General features: G+C 42.9%; 1 protein-coding gene across 2 annotated transcripts in view; it reads right to left on the reverse strand.

The window, feature by feature from the left end:
• The window catches only part of LOC132407011 (meckelin-like), a 150,755-nt gene that overhangs the window by 87,233 nt on the left and 41,755 nt on the right, over positions 1-21,767 (reverse strand). For both annotated transcript variants that reach the window (XM_059993234.1, XM_059993235.1), the window contains 5 exons: positions 20,865-20,936; positions 15,473-15,588; positions 9,153-9,252; positions 3,448-3,525; positions 419-484 (listed from right to left, as the gene is read on the reverse strand). In XM_059993234.1, coding sequence (XP_059849217.1) covers positions 419-484; positions 3,448-3,525; positions 9,153-9,252; positions 15,473-15,588; positions 20,865-20,936 — 432 coding nt within the window. The remainder of the gene's footprint in view (positions 1-418; positions 485-3,447; positions 3,526-9,152; positions 9,253-15,472; positions 15,589-20,864; positions 20,937-21,767) is intronic.

Raw genomic sequence — 21,767 nt, forward strand, 5'->3', positions numbered from 1 at the left:
AGTATTCCTGATGAAGGATCTCAGCACAAAGCATCAAATATTCATTGTTCTCCATAGCTGCTGCCTGACCTGCTGAGTTCCTCCAGCATTTTGTGTTTGTTTCAAGGTTTTCACAACCTGCAACAAAATGTTAGGTCTTCAGCGGTACCTTCAGAATTAAGATAAACAAACAAAATCCAAGATGATCTAAGGAAATGCAAGTAGCTGCAGATGCAGGAATCTGAACAACAAACAATCTGCTGGAGCAACCTTCCAGCAGGATCTGTGTGAGGAAAGCAATCGTCAAAAGCCTGAATCAGACGGAGAATTTGTTACCCAACAACCCCAGCTGCACCACAACCTGCTTGATCCCCCGAGTTCCTCCAGTAAACTGTCTGTTGTTCCAGAAAGTTCCGCACCCACTTTCAACAAGACTCACCGACTGGACGAAGAAAGAGCCAAATTTGTACGCTGCATCCAACAATGTTTGTGTGTTGGGGCATAGCTGTTAAAAAAAACACATAAAGGTGTGTGACAAGGTGGACCGATTACAGTGTGGTCCATGAGGAAAATAGTACTTTAGTCTGATCAAAACAGGACTAGTGGTCCATTCTACAGGAAATGTCATGGTTGTCATTTTGGAGAACCTGTCCATGTTTGGTATTGTTACTTTGTGAAGTGACAATAACTCTGGAAAAAGAACTTATGCAGCAAAACCCCTGAGGCAGAGTCAATGATTTGGAGTTTCTTAATGTGGACAACTGTTAGAAATTTAGCAGTTAACTCTGAATGAGTGAAATAATAGAAACACAGAAAACCTGCAGCACAATACAGTCCCTTTGGCCCACAAACCTGTGCTGAACATGTCCTTACCTGAGAAATTACCTATTGTTACCCATAGTCCCCTAATTTTCTGAGCTCCATGTACCTGTCCAGGAGTCTCATAAAAGACCCTATCGTATCCACCTCCACCACCATCGCCGGCAGCCCATTCCACACACTCACCACTCGCTGTGCAAAAAACTTACCCCTGACATCTCCTCTGTACCTACTTCCTAGCACTTTAAAACTGTGTGTGTGCTCTCATGCTAGCCATTTCAGCCCTGGGAAAAAGCCTCTCACTATCCACACGATCAATGCCTCTCATCATCTTGTACACATATTATAATATTGACAACATCCTGAAAAGGGAGGGAGAGCAGGCAGAAGTTGTGGTACATATTGGTACCAATAACATAAGTAGAAAAAGGGAGGAGGTCCTGAAAGCAGAATACAGGGACTTAGGAAGGAAGTAGAGAAGCAGGACCTCAAGTGTAGAATCTCAGGATTACAGCCTCTCACGCGACAACAAGGATAGGAATAGAATGAGGTGGCGGATAAACGTGCGGCTGAAGAACTGGAGCAGGGGGCAGGGATTCAGATTTCTGGATCATTGGGACTTCTTCTGGGGCAGGTGTGACTTCTATAAAAGGGATGGGTTGCACTTGAATCCGAGGGAGACCAATATCCTTGCGGGCAGGTTTACAAGAGATGTTGGGAGTGGTTTAAACTAATGTGGCAGGGGGATTGGAACCAGTATGATAGAGCTGAGAATAAGCCAGCAGGTTTACAAGTGGATGATGGGTGTAACATGAATGTTAAGTAAGAACAGGCCAGTGATTGAGTACATCTACAGGCAGAGCAAAGAGTTAAGTTGTACCACAGAGGCAAAATTCATAAGGCTGAAGAATGCAGGATTGAAGGTGCTGTATTTAAATGCATGCAGCATCCAGGAGAATGTGGACAAACTCATGGTACGGCAATTGTTCGGTATGATGTTGTGGGCATCACTGAGTCGTAGCTGAAAGAAGGCCAAAATTGGGAGCTTCACATCAAAAGATATACTTTGTATCAAAAGAACAGGCAGGAAGGTAGTATGGCTCTATTGGTATAAGATGGAATTACATCTTTAGAAAGAGGTCAGAGAATGTCAAATCTTTGTGGATGGAGTTAAAAAACTGCAAGGGGGGAAAAACATTATGGGAATCATATATAGGTCAAATAGTAACCACGATGAGGGGTTGAGGTTGAAAAGGGAGCTTGAAAAGGTATATAATAAGGACAATGACATAATGGTAATGGGGGACTTCAATATGCAAGGGGATTGGGAAAATCAGATTGACGTCAGATCGCAACAGAGGGAGTTTGTTGAATGCCTATGAGATGGCTTTTTAGAGCAGCTTGTGGTTGAGCCTACTCGGGGAAAGGCTATCTTAGATTGGGTGATATGTAATAACCCCAATTTTATTAGTCAGCTTAATGTAAAGGAACCTTTAGGAGACATGATCATAATATGATTGAATTCATACTGCAATTTGAGAGGGAGAAGCATAAATCACGTGTATCAGTACCGCAATGGAATGAGGCATGAGAGAGGAGCTTGCCCAGTTGGATTGGAGAAGGAAACTGGCAGGGATGACGGCAGAGCAGAGATGGCTGAAGTTTCTTGGAACAGTTCACAAGGTGAAGGATGGATATGTCCAACATTAGAAGTTTTTATCAAATGGGTGGGGGGGGGGATAGGCAACCGTGACTGACAAAGGAAGTTAAAGACTGCATAAAAGCCAAGAAAAGGGCATATAAGTTGCAGAAGTGAATGGGAAGTTGGATGACTAGGAAGCTTTTAAAATCCAACAAAAGGCAACTAAAATAGCTATAAGAAGGGGAAAGATGAAATTTGAGAGCAAACTAGCCAATATATAAAGCAGGATATCAAAAGATTTTCAGTCATATAAAGAATAAAAGGGAGGTGAGAGTTGATACTGGACCACTGGAAAATTATGCTGGAGAGGTAGTAATGGCGGACAAAGAAATGGCAGATGGGTACTTTGCATCTGTCTTCACTGTGGAAGAGTGCCAGAGGTCTGTGAGTGTCAGGAAGCAGGAGTGAGTGCTATTGCTATTACAAAGAAAAAAGTGCCAAGCAAACTCAAAGGTCTTAAGGTGGATGGTGAAAGGCTTTGATAGGGTGGATGTGGAGAGAATGTTTCCTGTGGTGGGGGAGTCTAAGACTAGCAGACACAGCATCAGAATAGAATATTGTCTTTTTAAAAAGGAGATGAGAAGGAATTTCTTTAGCCAGAAAGTGGTGAATCGGTGGAATTTTTTGTTACAGACAGCTGTGGAGGCCAAGTCTTTACATATGCTTAAGGCAGAGATTGACAGATGCTTGATGGTCAGGACATGAAGTGATACGGGGAGAAGGGAGGAGATTGGAGCTGAGAGGAAAATTGGATCAACCATGATGAACTGATAGAGCAGACTCATTGGGCCAAATGGCCTAATTTTGCTCCTATATCTTATGGTCCCATGAAGTTAAAATAAAAACTGAATACTGCCAATAACACAATGAGTTTGATATCTGCAATATTCCAGTTTCAACTGTTCATGTGGCAGCAACACCAAAGGTGATACCAAGCAATTTCTCACCTGTAAAGTGCCTCCCCTGACATCTTCCCAACCAAGAAAATGTCCGCCAGCGTCATATTTCACAATCTTTAAGGTGATCTATTGGCAGACAAAAAGGATAAAATTGAAACACACACCAAGCTGGACATATCAGTTCAGGAAAGGTCCTTCCAGTTCCCCATTCCCAGTAACAAAAAATGTATTTTTACCTGAATGGAAAATAAAAAATCAGTGAACTATGCAGAGCAACTAAAATAATGATAATACTAAAATTTGAGCACCATTGTTCCATCCGCAACAAGCAGGATTTTCCGGGAGCCAATCATATTAATTCCAATCCCTATTCCTGTTCTGGCTTGTCCTCTACTACCACAATGAGATGACTCTTATGCTGAAGGAGCAACACCTCATATTCTGTCTGGGCATGAGCATTAATTTCTCAAACGTCCAGTAATTCTTCCCTCTCACCCTTTGCCCAATTTTCCATGCCGCATTCTGGCTCCCCTCTTATGCTCCTCTGCCCATTACCTCCCTCTGGTTCCCCTCTTCCTTCCTTTTCTACTCTCCTCACCTATCAGATTTCTTGATCTTCAGCCCCTTACCTTTTCCACCTATCACCTTCGCACTTCATCCTCTCTCCCCCCTCCCACCCACAGTCCAATTCACCTGGCTTCACCTATCATCCATCAGCTTGTACTCCTTCCCCTTCCGTCATCTTCTTAGTCTGGCTTTTTCCCCCTTCCTTGAAGGGTCTCAGCCTGAAAAGTCAACTCTTTATTTTTTTCCATAAATGCTCCTGATCTGCTGAGATCCTCCAATATTTTGTGGGTGTTACTCTGGATTTCCAGCATCTTAGGAATATCTTGTACTTAATATTCTTAAATCTGTTGGATTTAATCAATGACAAAAAGCACCTTCACCAACAGGTAAAATGTGCAGAGGGAACAAATCTAGATGAGTTTAAATGAGCTCCGGTTTCAGTTCTAATGAGGAAGGTGTTGGTCAACTACTCTGCCCAAGGTTGCAAGAAATTTGCAGAGAGCTGTGAACTGAACCCAGTCCATAATGAAAACCAACCAGCCTTCCATAGACTTTATCTGCCCTTCCCAATGCCTCAGGCGAAGATACAGACGGATCGGTAAGATGTTGCCAGTGATCATCGGTGATGTAGAATCAATTTTTCTTGGTTATTTATTTACATTATTGTTGTTTCTTCTTTCTGCATTAGCAGTTTGTTGCCTTCAGCACTCTGACTGACAGCCCGAGTTTGCCGGCTATTCACTGATTCTGTTATTGTTACTATTCTACATATTTGCTCAGTTTGACCACAAGAAAATGAATCTCAGGCTTGTATATGGTGACATACCGTGTATGTACTTTGAGCATAAATTTACTTTGAACTGCGCACTTTGAAAATAAGAAGGGTGAGTGTAGTTATGAGTGAGGAGAATATTAAAAGTGGTAGAGAAATCACATAAGCAAGGATCCCTCCCACTTCAGTCATACCCTCTTCTCGTCCCTCCCATCAGCAGAAGGTACAAACATCTTGAGAATGTGCACCACCAGCATTTCGATTTCAACATTGAGGAAGTTTGGATAGGTACACAGATAACAGGAATATGGAGGACTATGGTCCAAGGGAGTAGGCAGTCTAAGTGGTTTTGTCATCGGCTGGACAGGCCAAAGGGCCTGTTTCTGTGCTGTTGTTCTCGATGACCCTATGATCTCTCCTATCTTGATGTTATAAGATACCCGCATGGTCCTCTTATGAGACAATGATGAACTTTTGATCTCTCAGTCTATCTCAATGTTGCCCTTGAATGTTGCCTTCTTGTACTGTTTTCTCTGTAAGTTTAATGAAACACCATATTCTGCATTCTGGCAATAATAAACCAATTGCCCAATTAATTAACCATTTACTTGGAGTACAATCAAGGCCAAGATAATAAAACAAACAGGATTATTATTAGTGTGCAGCAGAGGAACATGCCCTTCAGCCCACAATGTTGTACTGAACTAACTAAACTCAGAATTCGACATCAAACTAAAATAACCCCTTCTTCTTACATTATTCCTGCATTCTCTGCACATTCACGCACTCATCGTGTTTTCAGCGGGTCATTGCAGAGGGTGGGCTGAAGGGACTGTTTCTAAGCCACATCACTAGCAGCATGGGCGTGTTGCTCCCTTGTGTAGAGATGAAGGAGAAAAGTCAGGAGGCCAGAGCTAGAGGAACAATCAGGTGATTCTACAGTTGCCTCCTGGTGTCAGGTGACTTTGCAGTGGCCGTGCAAAGGAAAAGGAGCAATGGTGCAAACAGGACTGAGAAGCGACAAACATCACCACAACATGATCTGATAGGACAGGTGGACAGCACAACGATTTACCGTAACAGCAACCCCAGTTCAATTCCCGCTGCTGTCCGTGAGGAGTTTGTACGTTCTCCCCGTGACTGCGTGGGTTTCCTCACACAGTCCAAAGACGTACCAGTTGACAGGTAAATTGGTCACTGTAAACTGTCCCGTGGTTAGGCTAGGATTAAATCCGGGCATTGCTAAGTGGCATGCCTCAAAGGGCTGGAAGGGCCTATGCAGTGATGTATCTCAATAAATAAATAAATATATGTTTACAAACGTACATTATAAATCCCAGATATTCAGATTAGGTTGTTGGGATACAAGTGCAACTTGTGCACTGCTGGGTCCATTCCACAGGCTGCTAACCAGTGGGAAGGACACAAGGGGTGAAACATTGTTTGGAGGGAGGGGGGAATGATTGGAAAAATGTACAGAAGTCAAAAGGTAGTGCTAATGGGAGTGTGCATCTATTCAAATGTATTCTATGGTAGGAATAACACAAGGGTCAGAGTGGAGGAGAAGTTTTAAGGTGGGTTAAGGATAACCTTCTTGATCTCTACATTTCTGATGAACTCAGTTCAAGGGAATTGAGCAGATCCAGTGGAGCAAGTAACAATGGGGGGAATCTCCAAATAACAAGTGTAATATCTTAAGGCTCAGAATAACTATGGAAGGGGATATAAACTTTTGCAACATAAAAGCAATCAATTAGAGAAGAGCAGATTTCAAAAGGAGAATGACTGGTCTGGGTTAAAGTTAATCAAAGGCTGGTAGGGGATATTATAATTGAACCAAGGGAGACCTTTAGAGAGAAAGTATTTCAGACGCATTCCCGTGGAGTGGAGAAAAGCCGGGGAATTAACTTTGGAGCCGAGTGAATGACTGACTGAGACAGTGAAACAGAGCTGGGAAAGGAGCAGATTGCTAACATAAGTCACAGGAAACTCAAGGAGAAAGTAGAGAGGAAGAGAAGAAAAGGAAGAGCGTGTAAAAAGATTGGCAGTGAACGTAAAAGTAAACACAAACACTTTTTTCACACTCATTCAAGGACAAAAGAGTTGTTACAAAGGCAGGGCCAGTAAATAGTGCTCAGAAAGGGAGGGTGCATTACTGAGACAGTACATGAGTACTTCAATATCAAGATGCTGCCAGAGTCTCAAATGCTGAGATTCAGGATGAGTTACGGTGATAAAGGAGGCTGACTACATGGGAAGTGGATAAATCCCCCGGTTCAGATGCGATTTGTCTGAGATTGCTGAGGAACAAAATGGGAGAAGTTACAGAGGTTCTGACTGTAACCTTTGAAATGCTTATAGATTTAGATGGGTGGTGGGGGAGGGAGATACATCACTATCAAAGAAGATGTAAGGTTCTCCTTCCCTCCGCTAACCTGCAGGTGACCCTTGGGCAAGGTACAGCACCTGCTTAGCCCCCTGATCAGGGTCACATGAAGCCACGGGAGCAGGTGGTGGATGGTCGTATGAGCAGCTGGTGCATATCACAAGTCCTGGTTATGCAACCACTGACGCCAGGCAGACAGTCTTGCAAGAGTATTGATAATGGCTGGAGTCACCTGTCTTCTAAAGACACTGCCTAGAAGAAGGCAATGGCAAACTACTTCTGTACAAAAATTTGCCCTGGTCGAGGATAGGAAGGCCATGATTGCCCACATCATACAACATGGCACAAAATGATGATGATGATAGATTCAGGGAAGGTGCCCGAGGAATGGAAATTGCAAAGATGTGATGGGAGACGAGAAGGATAACCGCAGTAACTACAGGGTGCTTAACCTTGATGGTAGAGAATGACGTAATAACAATAACTAGAGACAGAGATAGCAGCAACTTGACTGTATTATTTGCATGGATTTGGGGAAAGGTGAGGGAATGGATCAAATAAATTGATCTATAAAAATTCAGCATCAACCCAAAACTAAAATAAACTTCTCCTTACCACAATTATGCTGTCCTGGTTGTGAACAATTTCAGGAACAGCTGGAAGTGATCATAGACTCAGAGGGTAACAGAACCTGTGAAACTTAAATCTGTAGGAGCTTTCTAATGGTTATCTAATCCTTGTAGTTAATTTACCCTCTTGAAATCACTCCAGAACATCTGTTTTTAACACAATTCATTTTATGACCTAGCTTTAGCCCATCAAGTATGTGTCTGCAGGTAGGCAGCAGCTGTTGTCACAGAGCGCAGAGTGAATGTGTCCTTCCAGCACTGAGTCATACTGAGATACTGCTCCTTAGGATGTTATTGAATACAATGACTTTGAAAGGTAATTTTCATTTAAATAATGAGGAATTTCAGTATTAGTAATTGGTGATCAACCACTCGTGATTCAGTCATTTGATTGACTTTGATATCATTAAGAATGCAAGGCAACCCTCACAATTTTAAGATACCCAAGAGAGTTTTACAGTGACTTCACTGAGTTTATGGAGGTAGGAAGCATTAACATCTTAAATTTTATTATCACAGTATGTATGCAGTATACAACTCTGAGATTCATCTTCTCCAAACAGCCACAAAACAAAACAAAAACATGGAACCCATTCAAAGAAAAACATCAATGCCCCCGGCACAAAAACACAAAATCAAAAAGAGTCCAATTGAACTACAGTCCAATCCACAAACCGGAGACCCCGAACTTTGCTATCATACTCTAACAGCTTTGAGGGAGAGAGAAATTTGTTCACACCAATCAAATAAATAGTCAGATCTCTGACAAGAAAGTTAACAGCATGACACCTCTTGAAGGATTATGTATTAAATTCAAAGGCGCTCTGACAGGGTGGATAGTGAGCTTATGCTTCCACTCACTGGTGTATCTACAATCTGTGTTAAAATCATGAACCAGCCATTCATGGCCAAGAGTTGCAGAAGATGGGATACAACTATAAAACAAGGGGCCTGTCACTTAATTCTGAAGGCAGAACCTCCATCTTTCAAGGGGTAATGAATCTTTGGAATTCACTGGTCTGGAGGGTGGTGCACACCAAATCACTATTGGTGTAAACAGATAGATAATTGAAACATGAAGGAAATGGGCAAACTGGCAGAGAAGGGGAGCTGAGACAGGCAACCATGTTCCACAGGCCTACTCCTGCTGCTATTTTCTGGTGTACTCATGAGAAGATGTTGTTAAGATTTTTGAATGTTAAGGGAATGAAATGACATGAGGCTGGTGCAGAAGATGCTGAGGTAAATGATTGGCAAAGATCTCATTGAACTGCGGAGCTGGAAGGAAGCGATGAACAGCCTTTTTGCTGCTTCTACTTCAGTTTTCAGTAATCCTCCAATTTTATCGAGTAATTTAACCCTTGAACCAAAATGTGCTGAAACATTACTGCACACTCACCTGGGAATCCTTCCGGAAAGAGAGCCCCTTGGGGGCTGTTTGACCCAGGGATGTGGCTATATTTGAGTCCACATAGAAGAGTTTCGGGAGATAGTTAGTCCTTTTGCAAAACAAAACAGGAAAATAAAAAGCACAAGTTAAGCCAATGAAAACAAGATAAAACTAACCATTAAAAGAAATGTGGGCAGCTGTCTCAACACAGGAAATAACTTCTGCCAAGCTTCCATCATGGCCGAGCATAAATATGCTGAGGGAACATACAATCAATGTCCACTTTATTTGATATCTCCTGTACCTAATAAAGTGACTGCTGAGTGTATGTCCATGCTCTTCTGCTGCTGTAGCCCATCTACTTCAAGGTTCGATGTGTTGTGCATTCAGAGATACTCTTCTGCACTCCACTCTTATATCGCCTGGTTATTTGAGTTTCTGTTGCCTTCCTGCCAGATTGAACCAGTCTGGCCATTCTCCTCTGACCCCTCTCATTAACAAGGTGTTTTCACCCACAGAAACTGCTGCTCACCACTCTCTGTAAACTCCAGAAAATACCGTGTGTGAAAATGCCAGGAGATCAGCAGATTCTGAGATACTCAAACTACCCTGTCTGGCACCAACAATCATTCCACATTCAAAGTCATTTTGATCAGATTTCTTCCCCATTCTGATATTTGGCCTAAATACCAACTGAACCTCTTGACTATGTCTGCATTGTTTTATGCACTGCGTTCCTGCCACACGAATGGCCGATTACATGTTTGCATTAACAAACGGGAGTAAGGGTGAATCTCATATTATTGCAAATAATAGACAAGTTTCTCACCAGGAAATCTGTGGAAAAATTCATGAAGGTAACTCTTAGAGCTAGGAAATTGAAGTCCTTAGGTGCTACCTCTGGAAAGGCATTGGGCGATGCAGAGTTAGGGCACTGCTCTGGCATCATCCAATTTATTGTTAAATTTTACCTCTGAGGCAGGTGTTGCCAGAAATTCTGGAATCGCTGACATTGGCAAGGGGAAGGACCATGACACAGAGATCGCCAGATCTTGTGAGCATTGCTAAGACCTCAACAGTGGAGCTGGCGGAAGATGGTGACACATCACAGCGGCAGTGAAGGCGGAGGAAGGCTGCAGCAGTGAAGGGTCCCCAGTCATCTTGCAAGTCACACCGCTGGACCCTGATTCCGATCTGTCAAGCACTGTGTGGTGTCTGCCCACGCATCAACCTCGCACAGGCGTTCTCCGTTAAGGGAGAGCATCATATTCGCCTCAAGCAGACATCATTCAGCAGGATGATACTCAAAGTAAAAGCACACTTACAACGTCTGTGTATTATTAATCTCAGGATTTTACATGAGGAATATTGTTTAAAAGATTCCAAAGGCAACTGTGTTGTTCTACAATAAAACTTTCTGTAAAGCCTGCACTCTAAAATAACTACAGGATTCAGCAGCAAACATATGCATTTATTTGATGCCTTTGTGTTCTTCTGGGCAGTGTCTTTACAAGATGGGTGACCTCATCCACTATCAAGAGATTGTCTGTCTGGCATCAGTGGTCACGTAACCAAGACTTAAGATATGCTGCAACTGTTCATACAACCATCTGCCACCTGCACCTGTGGCTACATGTGACCCTGACTGGGAGGGCTAAACAAGTCTTACACCTTGCCCAAGGGCGACCTGCAGGCTAGCAGAGGGAAGAATGCCTTCTACCTCATTTGGCAGACACATATCTCCACACCGCCACACTTTCAATGCACTAATGCATCTCAAATCAAACTATCATTTTATTTAAGTGACTCATTTTCAACCCACTGAATTTTAAAATACATACTACAGAATAATGAACCAAACAAAATTTGGATTTTGGGATCGGAGCTGATTGAAGACAATGCTAATGATTTAGTAAACCGGTAAAAGCTCAGCACCTCTTGACACAGAAATGCGGAACATTTTTAGACTTAGAAACGCACACAAAATGCTGGAGAATGAGCAGGTCAGGCAGCATCTACAGAAAGGAATAGTCAGTCAATTTTAGGGCCAAGACCCTTCATCAGGACTGGAAAGGAAGGGGAAAGAAACCAGAAGAAGGTGGTGGGATGGGGGGAGGGAGTGAAAACAAGTTGGAAGGTGATAGGTGAAACCAGATGAGGTAGAAGGTAGGGGAAGGGGGCAGTGAGGAGGGATGAAGTGAAAGATGACAAGTGGAAAATGTAAAGGGCTGAAGAAGAAGGAATCTGATAGGAGAGCAGAGTGAACCATAGGAGAAAGGGAAGAAGGAAGGGCACCAGACGAAGTGAGAAGAATGTGTATGAGGGGAGGGTGAATGGGGAATGGAAAAGCAGCGAACGCGGAGTAAGAATAAAGTGCAGGAAGTTGGAGAAATTGATTCTCACACCAGCAGATTGGAGGCTACCCAAATGGATTACTAAGTGTTACTCCTCCAATTTGACTTTATTGGACTTTTTTTCTCAGCAAAACACTTTGTAAGTACTTCTGTTCTCATCTGCTCTTTGATTTATTAAGGATAAAGAGGACACAGTTTTAAGGTGCTTGGAAGTAGGTACAGAGGAGATGTCAGGGGTAAGTGTTTGACACAGAGGGTGGTGAGTGCGTGGAATGGGCTGCCAGCGATGGTGGTGGAGAAAAATATGATAGGGTCTTTTAAGAGACTCCTGGACAGGTACATGGAGCTCAGAAACTTACAGGGCTATGGGTAACCCTAGGTAACTTCTAAGGTAAGGGCATGTTCAGCACAGCTTTGTGGGCTGAAGGGTCTGTATTGTGCTGTAGGTTTTCTATGTTTCTATACTTTTGTGGAGGGTGCAAATATTGCTTCCTGTGTAAGAAAGGGGATCATTAAATATACTTAAAAGTGGAAGTTGATAAGTTCTTGATTAGTAAGGGCATCAAAGGTTCTGGAGGGAAGGGTTTGAGAGGGATAATAAATTAGCCATTATGGAGGAACAAACTCAATGGGCCGAATGGGCTACTACTGCTCCTATGTCTAATTGGGGGTAACTTCCAGATTTTAGATTTAAGCTGCTGTCACTTGGTGGTGTAAAAATAGCAAACATTGACAATTCTTCAATTATTATAATCACACTATAGGAACCTTGTAGGTAGGACATGTTTACAGTTTCAGCCTGGGTCAGACACTGCGTCTGTGAGGTTGATTGTATGGCAGTCATTCACCTTTCAAGTGCACCAACTCTTCCTGGGCACCCAGCTCCAACTGTGTTGCCATAGAGAAATTCACTTTTTAAAGCACTTTTCAAAGGGGGAGAACTCGGTTTTGAACTCTGGTCCGTTAGTGATAATCAATCTTATCTAGTGCAACATGGCTCTCTGTCCTGATCACTATCTCATGATTCATTCCCGCTTTCAGCTGCTACAATGCCACTCTGCGGTATGAAAGAAAGGTGCCTTGTTAAAGAGACCCAACAAGGCTATTTATCTTATAATGTAATCAGTCTCGCCCAGATTGCAATAACTGCTGGATGAAAACTCTTAACATACTTAAACAACTTCCTCAACAACATGCATTATTGGTTCCTCAATCGGCATTTAAACCTATAACTGGGGGGGAAATTCCACCCTCCAAGTCTGTGCACTTGCATGGATGACAAGTTCTCTCATTGGCAATTTTTCTTCAATGACTCTGGGCTGCCAATACAAACTACCTGGGGTAATCTTGACCGCATCAGGCAATTGGGTATAGCCAGCAATAACTTGTCATCTAAACAATGAAACAACCTTTGATCAGGGCAGATAGACAATACTGTGAAAAAGTATTAGGCACATACTGTATATACAGTTAGGGTGCACAGTATTTCTCTTTTTTAGTGGTTGGATACAAATGAAAGTCTTGCTAGGCCATTTCAGAGGGCATTTAAGAGTCAACCACATTGCTGTGGGTCTGGAGTTACATATAGGACAGACCAGGTAAGGATTCCTCCCCTAAAGACTGTCGTAATTTTATGTATTGCACTGTAATGCTGCTACTGCAAAAAAAAATTCATGAAATATGTGAGTGATGATTACGCAAAGAGTGGTGAGTGCGTGGAATGGGCTGTTGGCGACGGTGGTGGAGGCGGATACATTAGGGTCTTTTATGAGACACCTGGAGAGTTACATGGATCTCAGAAAAATAGAGGGCCATGGGTAACCCTAGGTAATTTCTAAGTTCAAGTTCAGCACACGTTTGTGGGCCGAAGGGCCTGTATTGTGCTGTACGTTTTCTAGATTTCTATGATAAATCTGATTCTGATATGGGTCTCTATTGTGGACTGAGAGTGGAAAGGGGGAAAGGATAGGGGAATCATGGCTGAGAAAAGGGAGGGGAGGGGACAGGAAGCACCAGGGAGACATTCTGTAATGATCAATAAACCAATTGTTTGGAATCAAATGACCATGCCTGGTGTCTCAGGGCTGGGTGTGTCTGTACCCACGCCACCCTCCGTCCTTCTCTGCCACCTGTCCCTAACCCCTCCCGCAGCAACTCACCTTTGCCTCTCCCAACATCATTTGCAACTGCCAGATTTACAAACTCGCTCTCCACTCCACATATACAAATAAAGTACCGTGCAAAAGCCTTAGGCACCCTAGCTACATATTCATACCTTGTCTTTGTCATTTTACTTCAAGGAGGCACTTTGATAAAACAGACGAGTTGTGTCAGTTAACTCATCTGTAAAAGTGCAAGGTTCACAAGACTCCCATGCCAAATGATTCATCCCCAGGAAATGCTAGATTATAGTCATATTTACAGGACAAGTCCCATTGCAGACATATCATTTAATCATCAACCTTCTGATCTCCAGATCAGTGTTTGCCATAGGAATCTGAATCAACAGGGTGGGTAAACATCATTTTTCGGCTAAACACAAGTGAGTGAACAGTTTGTCTCCTGTACTTAACCACAGAAAGAGAGGAGCCAGCAATGGGCTGGACTCAAAGCCAAATATCTGTCAGTGATACTAATGAGCAAAACAAGTGCAGCGGAAGTGGTAGATACAGGTCTGATTTCAAATATGCAAGTGAAATTTCAAAAGCAATTTCTCATTACTATGATCAGGAAGGAGTTACAGGGGTCTGCAGGCACACACGCAATGATTCAGTAATAGCTTCTACCCCTCTACCATCCGATTTCTGAATGGACATTGAACCCATGAACACTACCTCATTACTTTTTTATTTCTATTTTTGCACTACTTATTGTAATTCACATTTTTCTCTATTATTATGTATTGGATTGTACTGCTGCTGCAACAACACATTACACGACATATGCTGGAGATATTAAATTTGATTCTAAGGTACGAGGATTGGGAGGGCTATGGTCTGGATGCAGCTCAATTGGGCTAGGACTAGGGGTTCCTAGCCTGGATCCATGGTTTAAAAAGAATTGGGAACCCCTGGAGTAGGCAAATTAATAGTTCGGCATTGACTAGATGGGCTGAAGGTCTGTTTCTGTGCTGTAGTACTTTATGAATCTAATCTATAACGAATGAGGATTTTCAGTTGAAGACAAGATAAGGTTTTACAGTCGGTATAGAGAATTCTAACATATTAGTGGAATGCTACTGTAGCCCAGGGCTTCAGAGTTCGGAGTTTGATTCCGACAGCATCTGTAAGGAGACTATACAGCCTTCTCATAGAATTCTTGGGTTTTCTCTGGGTGCTCCAGTTTGCTCCCACAGTCCAAAGATGTAGCAGTTGGTAGATTAATTGGTCTTTGTAAATAGTCCCATGCTTGGGCTAGGGCTAAATCAGGGATTGCTGGGATGGTGCGGCTGATAGGGTTGGAAGGGCTTATTCTGCGCTGTATCTCTAAATAAATAAACATTCCATCCTTTGACTAAAGAAATTCTTTCTCACATCTGTCTTAAATGGCCAACCCTTAAATTGAGACTAATCTCCCTTGCTGTAGGTTCGCTGGTCAAAGGAAACAGCCACCTTGTAGCTACATTGATAAACCCTCTCAAAATCTTTCACGTGGCTGGGAAGTCACAGTCTCAGTATTATTTATTTACTTACTTATTTATTCATTATTATTATTATTTGCCTTTTTGCATTTGCAGAGTTTGTCTTCTTTTGCACATTCTTTGTCACTCTTCGCTAATGTGTTGTTTTTCATCGATTCTGTTGAATTTCTTTGTTCATCTGTGAACGCGTGCAGGAAAATGAATTTCGGGATTGTACATGGTGACATAGAGGGTACTTGGCTAAGAACTTACTTTGAAGAACACATCTTGTTCTTTGCCACCGCAACATTATTAGACAACCCTAATCAATTGCTCCTCATAGGTATCACACTCACATGGCGGGTATGTTTCGGTACAGAACGAGGGCCTCACCGCTGACCAAGCCAGTCACATCAAGCACCACCAGGTTAGTGAGAAGCTGGCATGCTGTCTGATTACTGTATTCCACGTTCTGAAAACAAAAGATAAGTCTTTTAAAGTTGTTTCCTTGCCCTGCAGAGGGCGGAGCACTTGGCTTTCTTTGGATGCGGAGGATGTACCCAAAACCAAACCAGTACTGAGCCGGATCCGAGAGGTGACAGACATCCTGACACCAACTCAAATCTTCACTCAGCTTCAGCTTATAGTAATCAGACCCTGTTGTTTCTAAATGAGTAAAAGAGAAGTCATGATTTAAAAATAAATTCTGACAGCAATCCAGAAACATCAGTTGTTCAATACTGCAGACTGAGTAAGTGTTAACCATTCACAGGAAGTGCTGTGGGTTGGGTTCTAAGGTCATTCATCAGACCATGGTTAGCTCATCTCAGTTCACAATTTTGCATGATTACATTTTCTGAATTAAGGCTCGGCATTCTGCAGCAGCAATTGAAATTATTCTTTCAAAAGTAAAATGTGCTAAATTGATATGTTCCTTCTCCCTCCGCCCTGAACTTTGAGTGACAATTCAATATGCTATCTCTTAATCCAGATCAGACTTTCCTGACCATTAGGATTTTCTGAATCTGGGCCGGCTAACATTACACAAGCTCAGTAAACAGTATATGTTTGCACCAGACTGGCTTGTCATGATAGCAAGGTGTTCAGACAAATAAACAGCACCACAACTATGTGGCCCGAGGAAGGTTTGGGCTGGAGTCATTTGCAGTGTTTTTGCAATGATTGCACTCCCTCACCTTGAAGGAATACACCCGCCTCTTCCTTTCTCCTAGGTCCTCAACCAACTCCCAATCAAAGATGCCAACAGCCCATCTGTTAAGCCAAGGCAACTCAGTTACACCTTCATAGAGAACATGGGACACTGCAGCAAGGATTGGACCTTTGGCTCAAATGTCAGTGCTGGCCGTAATGCTGACCCAAACTAATCCCATCTGCATGCACATGATCTATGTCGCTCCATTTCCTGCTTGCTCATCTCTGCCTAACTGCTTGTGAAACATTGTTACTGTATCTGGTTCTATCATTTCCCTGGCAGTGTGTTCCAGACACTTACCACGTCCTGTCTATACCTCATAGACCTTTAAACGTTCCCCCCTCTCATCTTAAAGCCACACTCTCGAGTATTTGACATTTCCATCATGGAAAAAAGCTTCTTTATGACTCTCATAATTTTATCAATTCTCATTTATTGCTGCATTATTGCTATTTGTCTGACTGAAGTTCATCCTCCTGCTGCTGGTAGCCATTTTACAAATTTAGATTTTCCATGACCTGATTAATTCTGTTACCTTTTTATTTCGACTACTCTGTCAAGCCAGATTGTTCTTGCTCTGCTGACAAGTACTAGAGCAAGGATTCTATTGCAGAAAATTTGACTAAGCAGTTTTACTCAAAATTCACAGAAATTTTGACCACTAGAGAGTAAAGTCATGGGAAGTATTTCAGATTCAAGTTCTCCTAATTGTTTTAAAAACTCTCAATGGTCTGGAGTACAGAACAGCTTTCATTTTATTGATTCATTGATTGATCTATTGAGATAAGACAGGAATAGGTCCTTCCAACCCTTTAAACTGCACTAACCAACAACAACTGCTGATTTAACCAAACCTAACCATAGGACAATTTACAATGATTAGTTAACTGACCAACCGGTATGTCTTCGGACTGAGGGAGGAAACTGGAATACCGGGAGGTAACCCACATGGTCACGGGGAGAACGTACAAACCCCTTACAGACTGCAGCAGGAAATGAACCTGGGTCGCTGTGGTCAGGGATGGTAAACTTTAAGACAGGTCTTATAAAGAAAAGAGGGGAAGAAGGTCTGTCTGTCTTTATTACAGCAGGATTTGAGTACAAGAACAAAAACATATTAGTATAATTATAAATGACTTTGGTGAGACCTCAGCTGGAGTATCACGTACAATTTTCATCTCCCTTCATCTGGAAAAAAGGCCAACTTCCCCCACAGAGAGTGCAGCAGAAGTTCTCCTGACCATTTTGTGAAGGGAAGCAGCCAGCAGGCAGAGAAATGTAAGATGGAGTTTAATCCAGACAACTGTGAGGTGTTACACTTCAGAAGTGTTAAGGGGAAGTACACAGTTAGTGGCAGAAGCTTTAACAATGTTGATGTACAAAGGGTCTCCAGGGTCCCGGTACATAGCTCCTGAAGGTTGCTGCACATACTGACAGGGTGGTGAAGATGTACAGCATGGTGGCCTTTATTAATTGAGGCACTGAGTTCAGGAGTTTATTTCACAGCTTTATAAAGCTCTGGTTAGGCTGCATCTGGACTGCTGCTATCATTATGTGGAGGACATGAAGGGGCATAGGAGAGGTTAGCAGGATGCTGCCTAGATAAAGGGCATATGCCATAATGAAACTACGCTTGATTTCTCTGGAGTGACAGAGGCTGAGGAGAGTCCCGGTAGAAGTTTATGAAAGGAGAGGCAGAGACAGGCCAGACAGCTGGTATCTTTTTCCCTGTGGCTTGGATTTAAGGTGAGAGGGAAGTGTGGGGCAAGTTCCTTCTTATAGAGAGCAGTGAGTGCCGAGAATGCTCTGCCAGGGGTGGTTATGGAAGCAGGTACGAGACAGGCGATCAAGAGCCTCTTAGACAGGCACGTGAATGTGCAGAGAATGGAGAGATGGGATCATGTTCAGGCAGAAGGTTTTAATTTAATTAGGTGTCATGAGCTTAATTAGATCAAAATAACATCACAGGACAAAGCGCCTATTCCTGTGCTTTACCATTCTATATTCCGTAAGAGAGAACAGATTTGGCCTCAGCTCCTTCATCTGAAGAAGGATGACAAATAATCCTGCGGAGATGTTTCCCTAGGCTATGGTTCACAGTCATTAAATTTGGTATGGGCCATTGAAATGTGATGAGGTGAAATTTCTTCAAAACAATGACAGTCAAGAAAAATCCATAGAAGCTGGAAGTCTGAAATAAACCAGAAATTGCTGAAAACAGTCAACAGGTCAGTGTGTGTGCAAAGTGAAACAAGAGTAATTCCACTCATTAACTGAGGGAGACCTGTACATGTTTTAAGGATCAGAAACTGTCTTATAGCAGCGACCCCTGGACTTGTTTTCAAATTCCAGTTGTAACATCTGCTGTAATTCAAGGGTAAAACCTCTCAGTCACCAGAGAATCCCAAGAAATAAAACCAGTGTTAGAGGTCACCTATGTAAACTGGTCCACTGAAATTAGCACTGGGTTACACTGAAGATAACTCACTCCCACAAAACGGGCATCACAGTAGCATGGTGGTGAGCTAAAAAACTATAGCACCAGCAACTTGGCTTCAATGCCACTGTTGGCTGGAAGGTGTTTATAAGTTCTCGCCGTGACCGTGTGGATTTCCTCCAGGTGCTCTGCTTTCATCCCACGTTCCAAAGATGTACATTGAAATGTGGGAAGATCAATTAACCTACTAACCTACAGGTTAGACCGCAAGTCCATAAGACATGGGAGCAGAATTAGGCCATTTGGCCCAACGAGACGGCTCCGCCATTCAATCATGGCTGAATCCCTTTTCCCCCTCCTCAGCCCTACCCTTTGGCCTTCCCCCCCTTTGATGTAATGACCAATCAAGATCCTATCAATGTCTACCTTAAGTACACCCAACACCCTGGCCTCCACAGCTGCCCACAGTAACAAATTATACAAATTCACCATGCTCTGGCTTGTTACGAACCCCATAACTGGGTCACTTACCAGCAAAGATAGAGAGGTCCGTTGAAGTCTGATGGTACTATTTTTAACAGTATTTATTGATAAAGGGGCACAAAATAAGATCAATGCAAACGTACAAATATACATCGTCAATATTAAATCTAAAAGCACAGGTATAATAATAATCAATAAGAAATAGCTCTATCGTTGTCTAGGGGATAATGTATTGTCTGATGGAAATATAAAAGTCACTGTTAGTTCGTTCAAGCTGCAGCGTTTTGAGTTTGAGAGAGAGACGGTTTAAACTTGCCCAATTCTTGGATGATGCCAATCCTTCGAGTCTTTTGGGAGTTGGTTTCCCCGTTGTTAGCTAAAAGCTGTTTTTCCATGGTAAGGGCACCGGTTTCCGGGGCAAAATGGAACCGAACGCACGTGGCCTCCCACCGGCTTCCACTATCACGGGATCGCTAGCGTTTCTTCTGGTGCGTCTGAGGGGCTGTTTCCACAGACCCTCTTTTATCCTGACTCCCAGGGTCACAGATGCCAATCAGGTTGGGGGTGATGCAATCCCTCCCTCAACCAGCCCACTTTGCCTGAGGGCTTCCACGTAGCACAGTATGGCAATACACAGGTTCGTCTTCAAGAGACAATGGCTGTGTCCCGTAGCTTTATATCGCCGGGGGAACGAGACATTCCGCACGTCTCTCTCTCATTTCCTGGGTCTCCTGACCCAAATCAATAGTGATCTTGCGATTCTCACAAAGGAGGGGGCTGCAGGCGTAACAGGCTAAAGACATTTCTCTGCATCTCTGATGCCCCCTATCCTGAGGCTGTGCCCTCTTGTCCTAGACTGTCCCACCATGGAAAACATCCTTACCACATTTACTCTGTCTACACCTTTCAACATCAGAAAGGTTTCAATGAGATCCCCCTTTCTGAATTCCAGCGAGTACAGGCCCAGAGCCATCAAAAGTTCCTCATAAGATAATCCCTTCATTCCTGGAATCATCCTTGTGAACCTCCTCTGAACCCTCTCCAATGGCAGCACACCTTTTCTTAGATGAGGAGCCCAAAACTGTTCACAATATTCAAGGCCTCACCAGTGCCTTATAAAACCTCAGCATCACATCCCTGCTCTTATTTTCTAGACCTTTTGAAATGAATGCTAACATTGGACTTGCCTTCCTCACCACCGACTCTAGCTGCAAGTTGACCTTTAGAGTGTTCTGCACAAGGTCTCCCAATTCCCTCTGCATCTCAGGGTTTTTGAAATTTCTCTGTTTAAAAAATAGTCTGCATGTTTATTTTGACTGCCAAGGTGCATAACCATGCATTTTCCAACATTGTATTTCATTTGCCACTTTCTTGCCCATTCTCCTAATCTGTCTGTCCTTTTGTAGCTTACCTGTTTGCTCAACACTACCTGCCCCTCCACCAATCTTTGAAAACTTGGCAACAAAGCCATCTATTCCATCATCTAAATCATTGATAGGTAAGGTGGTTAATCGATCATATATATATAATTGGGCGATGTTGGCTCATTGAACTGAAAGGGCTTGTTACTGTGCTTTTCTCTGAATGAAAAACAAGTTTGAAAGCTGCAACTTACTGCACAAGCCAGGTAGCTTGCTTGAAGATGCATTTCATACCAAATGGAATCTGGCAATGGTGCAGAACTGGCCTGAAAGACAATATGATGAAACTCAAGCTTGCTTCATAAATAATGCACAGTGTACAGCGTAATTCCACCCCAACCCCGTTTCTCTGGTTACATTTAGTGCCATTGTATGGCAGTTCCTGAACTGTCTTGTCTTCTGTCACGTCTAAGAAACCATGCTCCATGCATACGTGAGCGGCGGAGAGAGAACGAACAGTGCGGATTGTCCAATTAAAGTTGGGGAGCTACTCATAAGATTCAGCCCACACAGTCTGCTCTGTCATTCAATCATGACCGACCTGTTTTCCTGCCTTCTCGCCATGACCCTTCACCTAAACAAGAATCTATCGATCTCAGCCTTAAATACGCCCAATAACTTGGTTTCCACTGCCCTCTGTGACAAATTCCGCAGATTTACCATGTTATAGATGAAGAAATTCCTCCTCACCTCAGCTTTATTCTGAGGCTGTGCCCTCAGATCCTAGGCTCTCCTACTAATGGAAACATCCACTCCACATCCACTCTATCCAGGGCTTTCAGTATCGGATAAGTTTCAATGAGATTCCCCTTCCCCCTCCAACCTTCTGAACTCTATCAGGTACAGGCCTAGAGCGATCAAACACTCTTCAAATGCTAACCTTTTCAATCCCAAGATCAGAACACAAGGCATAGGAGCGGAATTTGGCCATTGAGCCCATCAAGTCTGTTTCACCATTTGATCATGCCTGATTTATTATTTCTCTCAACCCCATTCTCCTGCCTTCTCCCCATAACCTTTAACACCCTTACTAATCAAGAACCTATCAACCTCCACTTTAAATATGGTTAATTGGGCTATCAGCTTATAGGGACGGC

This window comes from Hypanus sabinus, chromosome 17 (assembly GCF_030144855.1).
Source record: "Hypanus sabinus isolate sHypSab1 chromosome 17, sHypSab1.hap1, whole genome shotgun sequence".
NCBI lineage: Eukaryota > Metazoa > Chordata > Chondrichthyes > Myliobatiformes > Dasyatidae > Hypanus > Hypanus sabinus.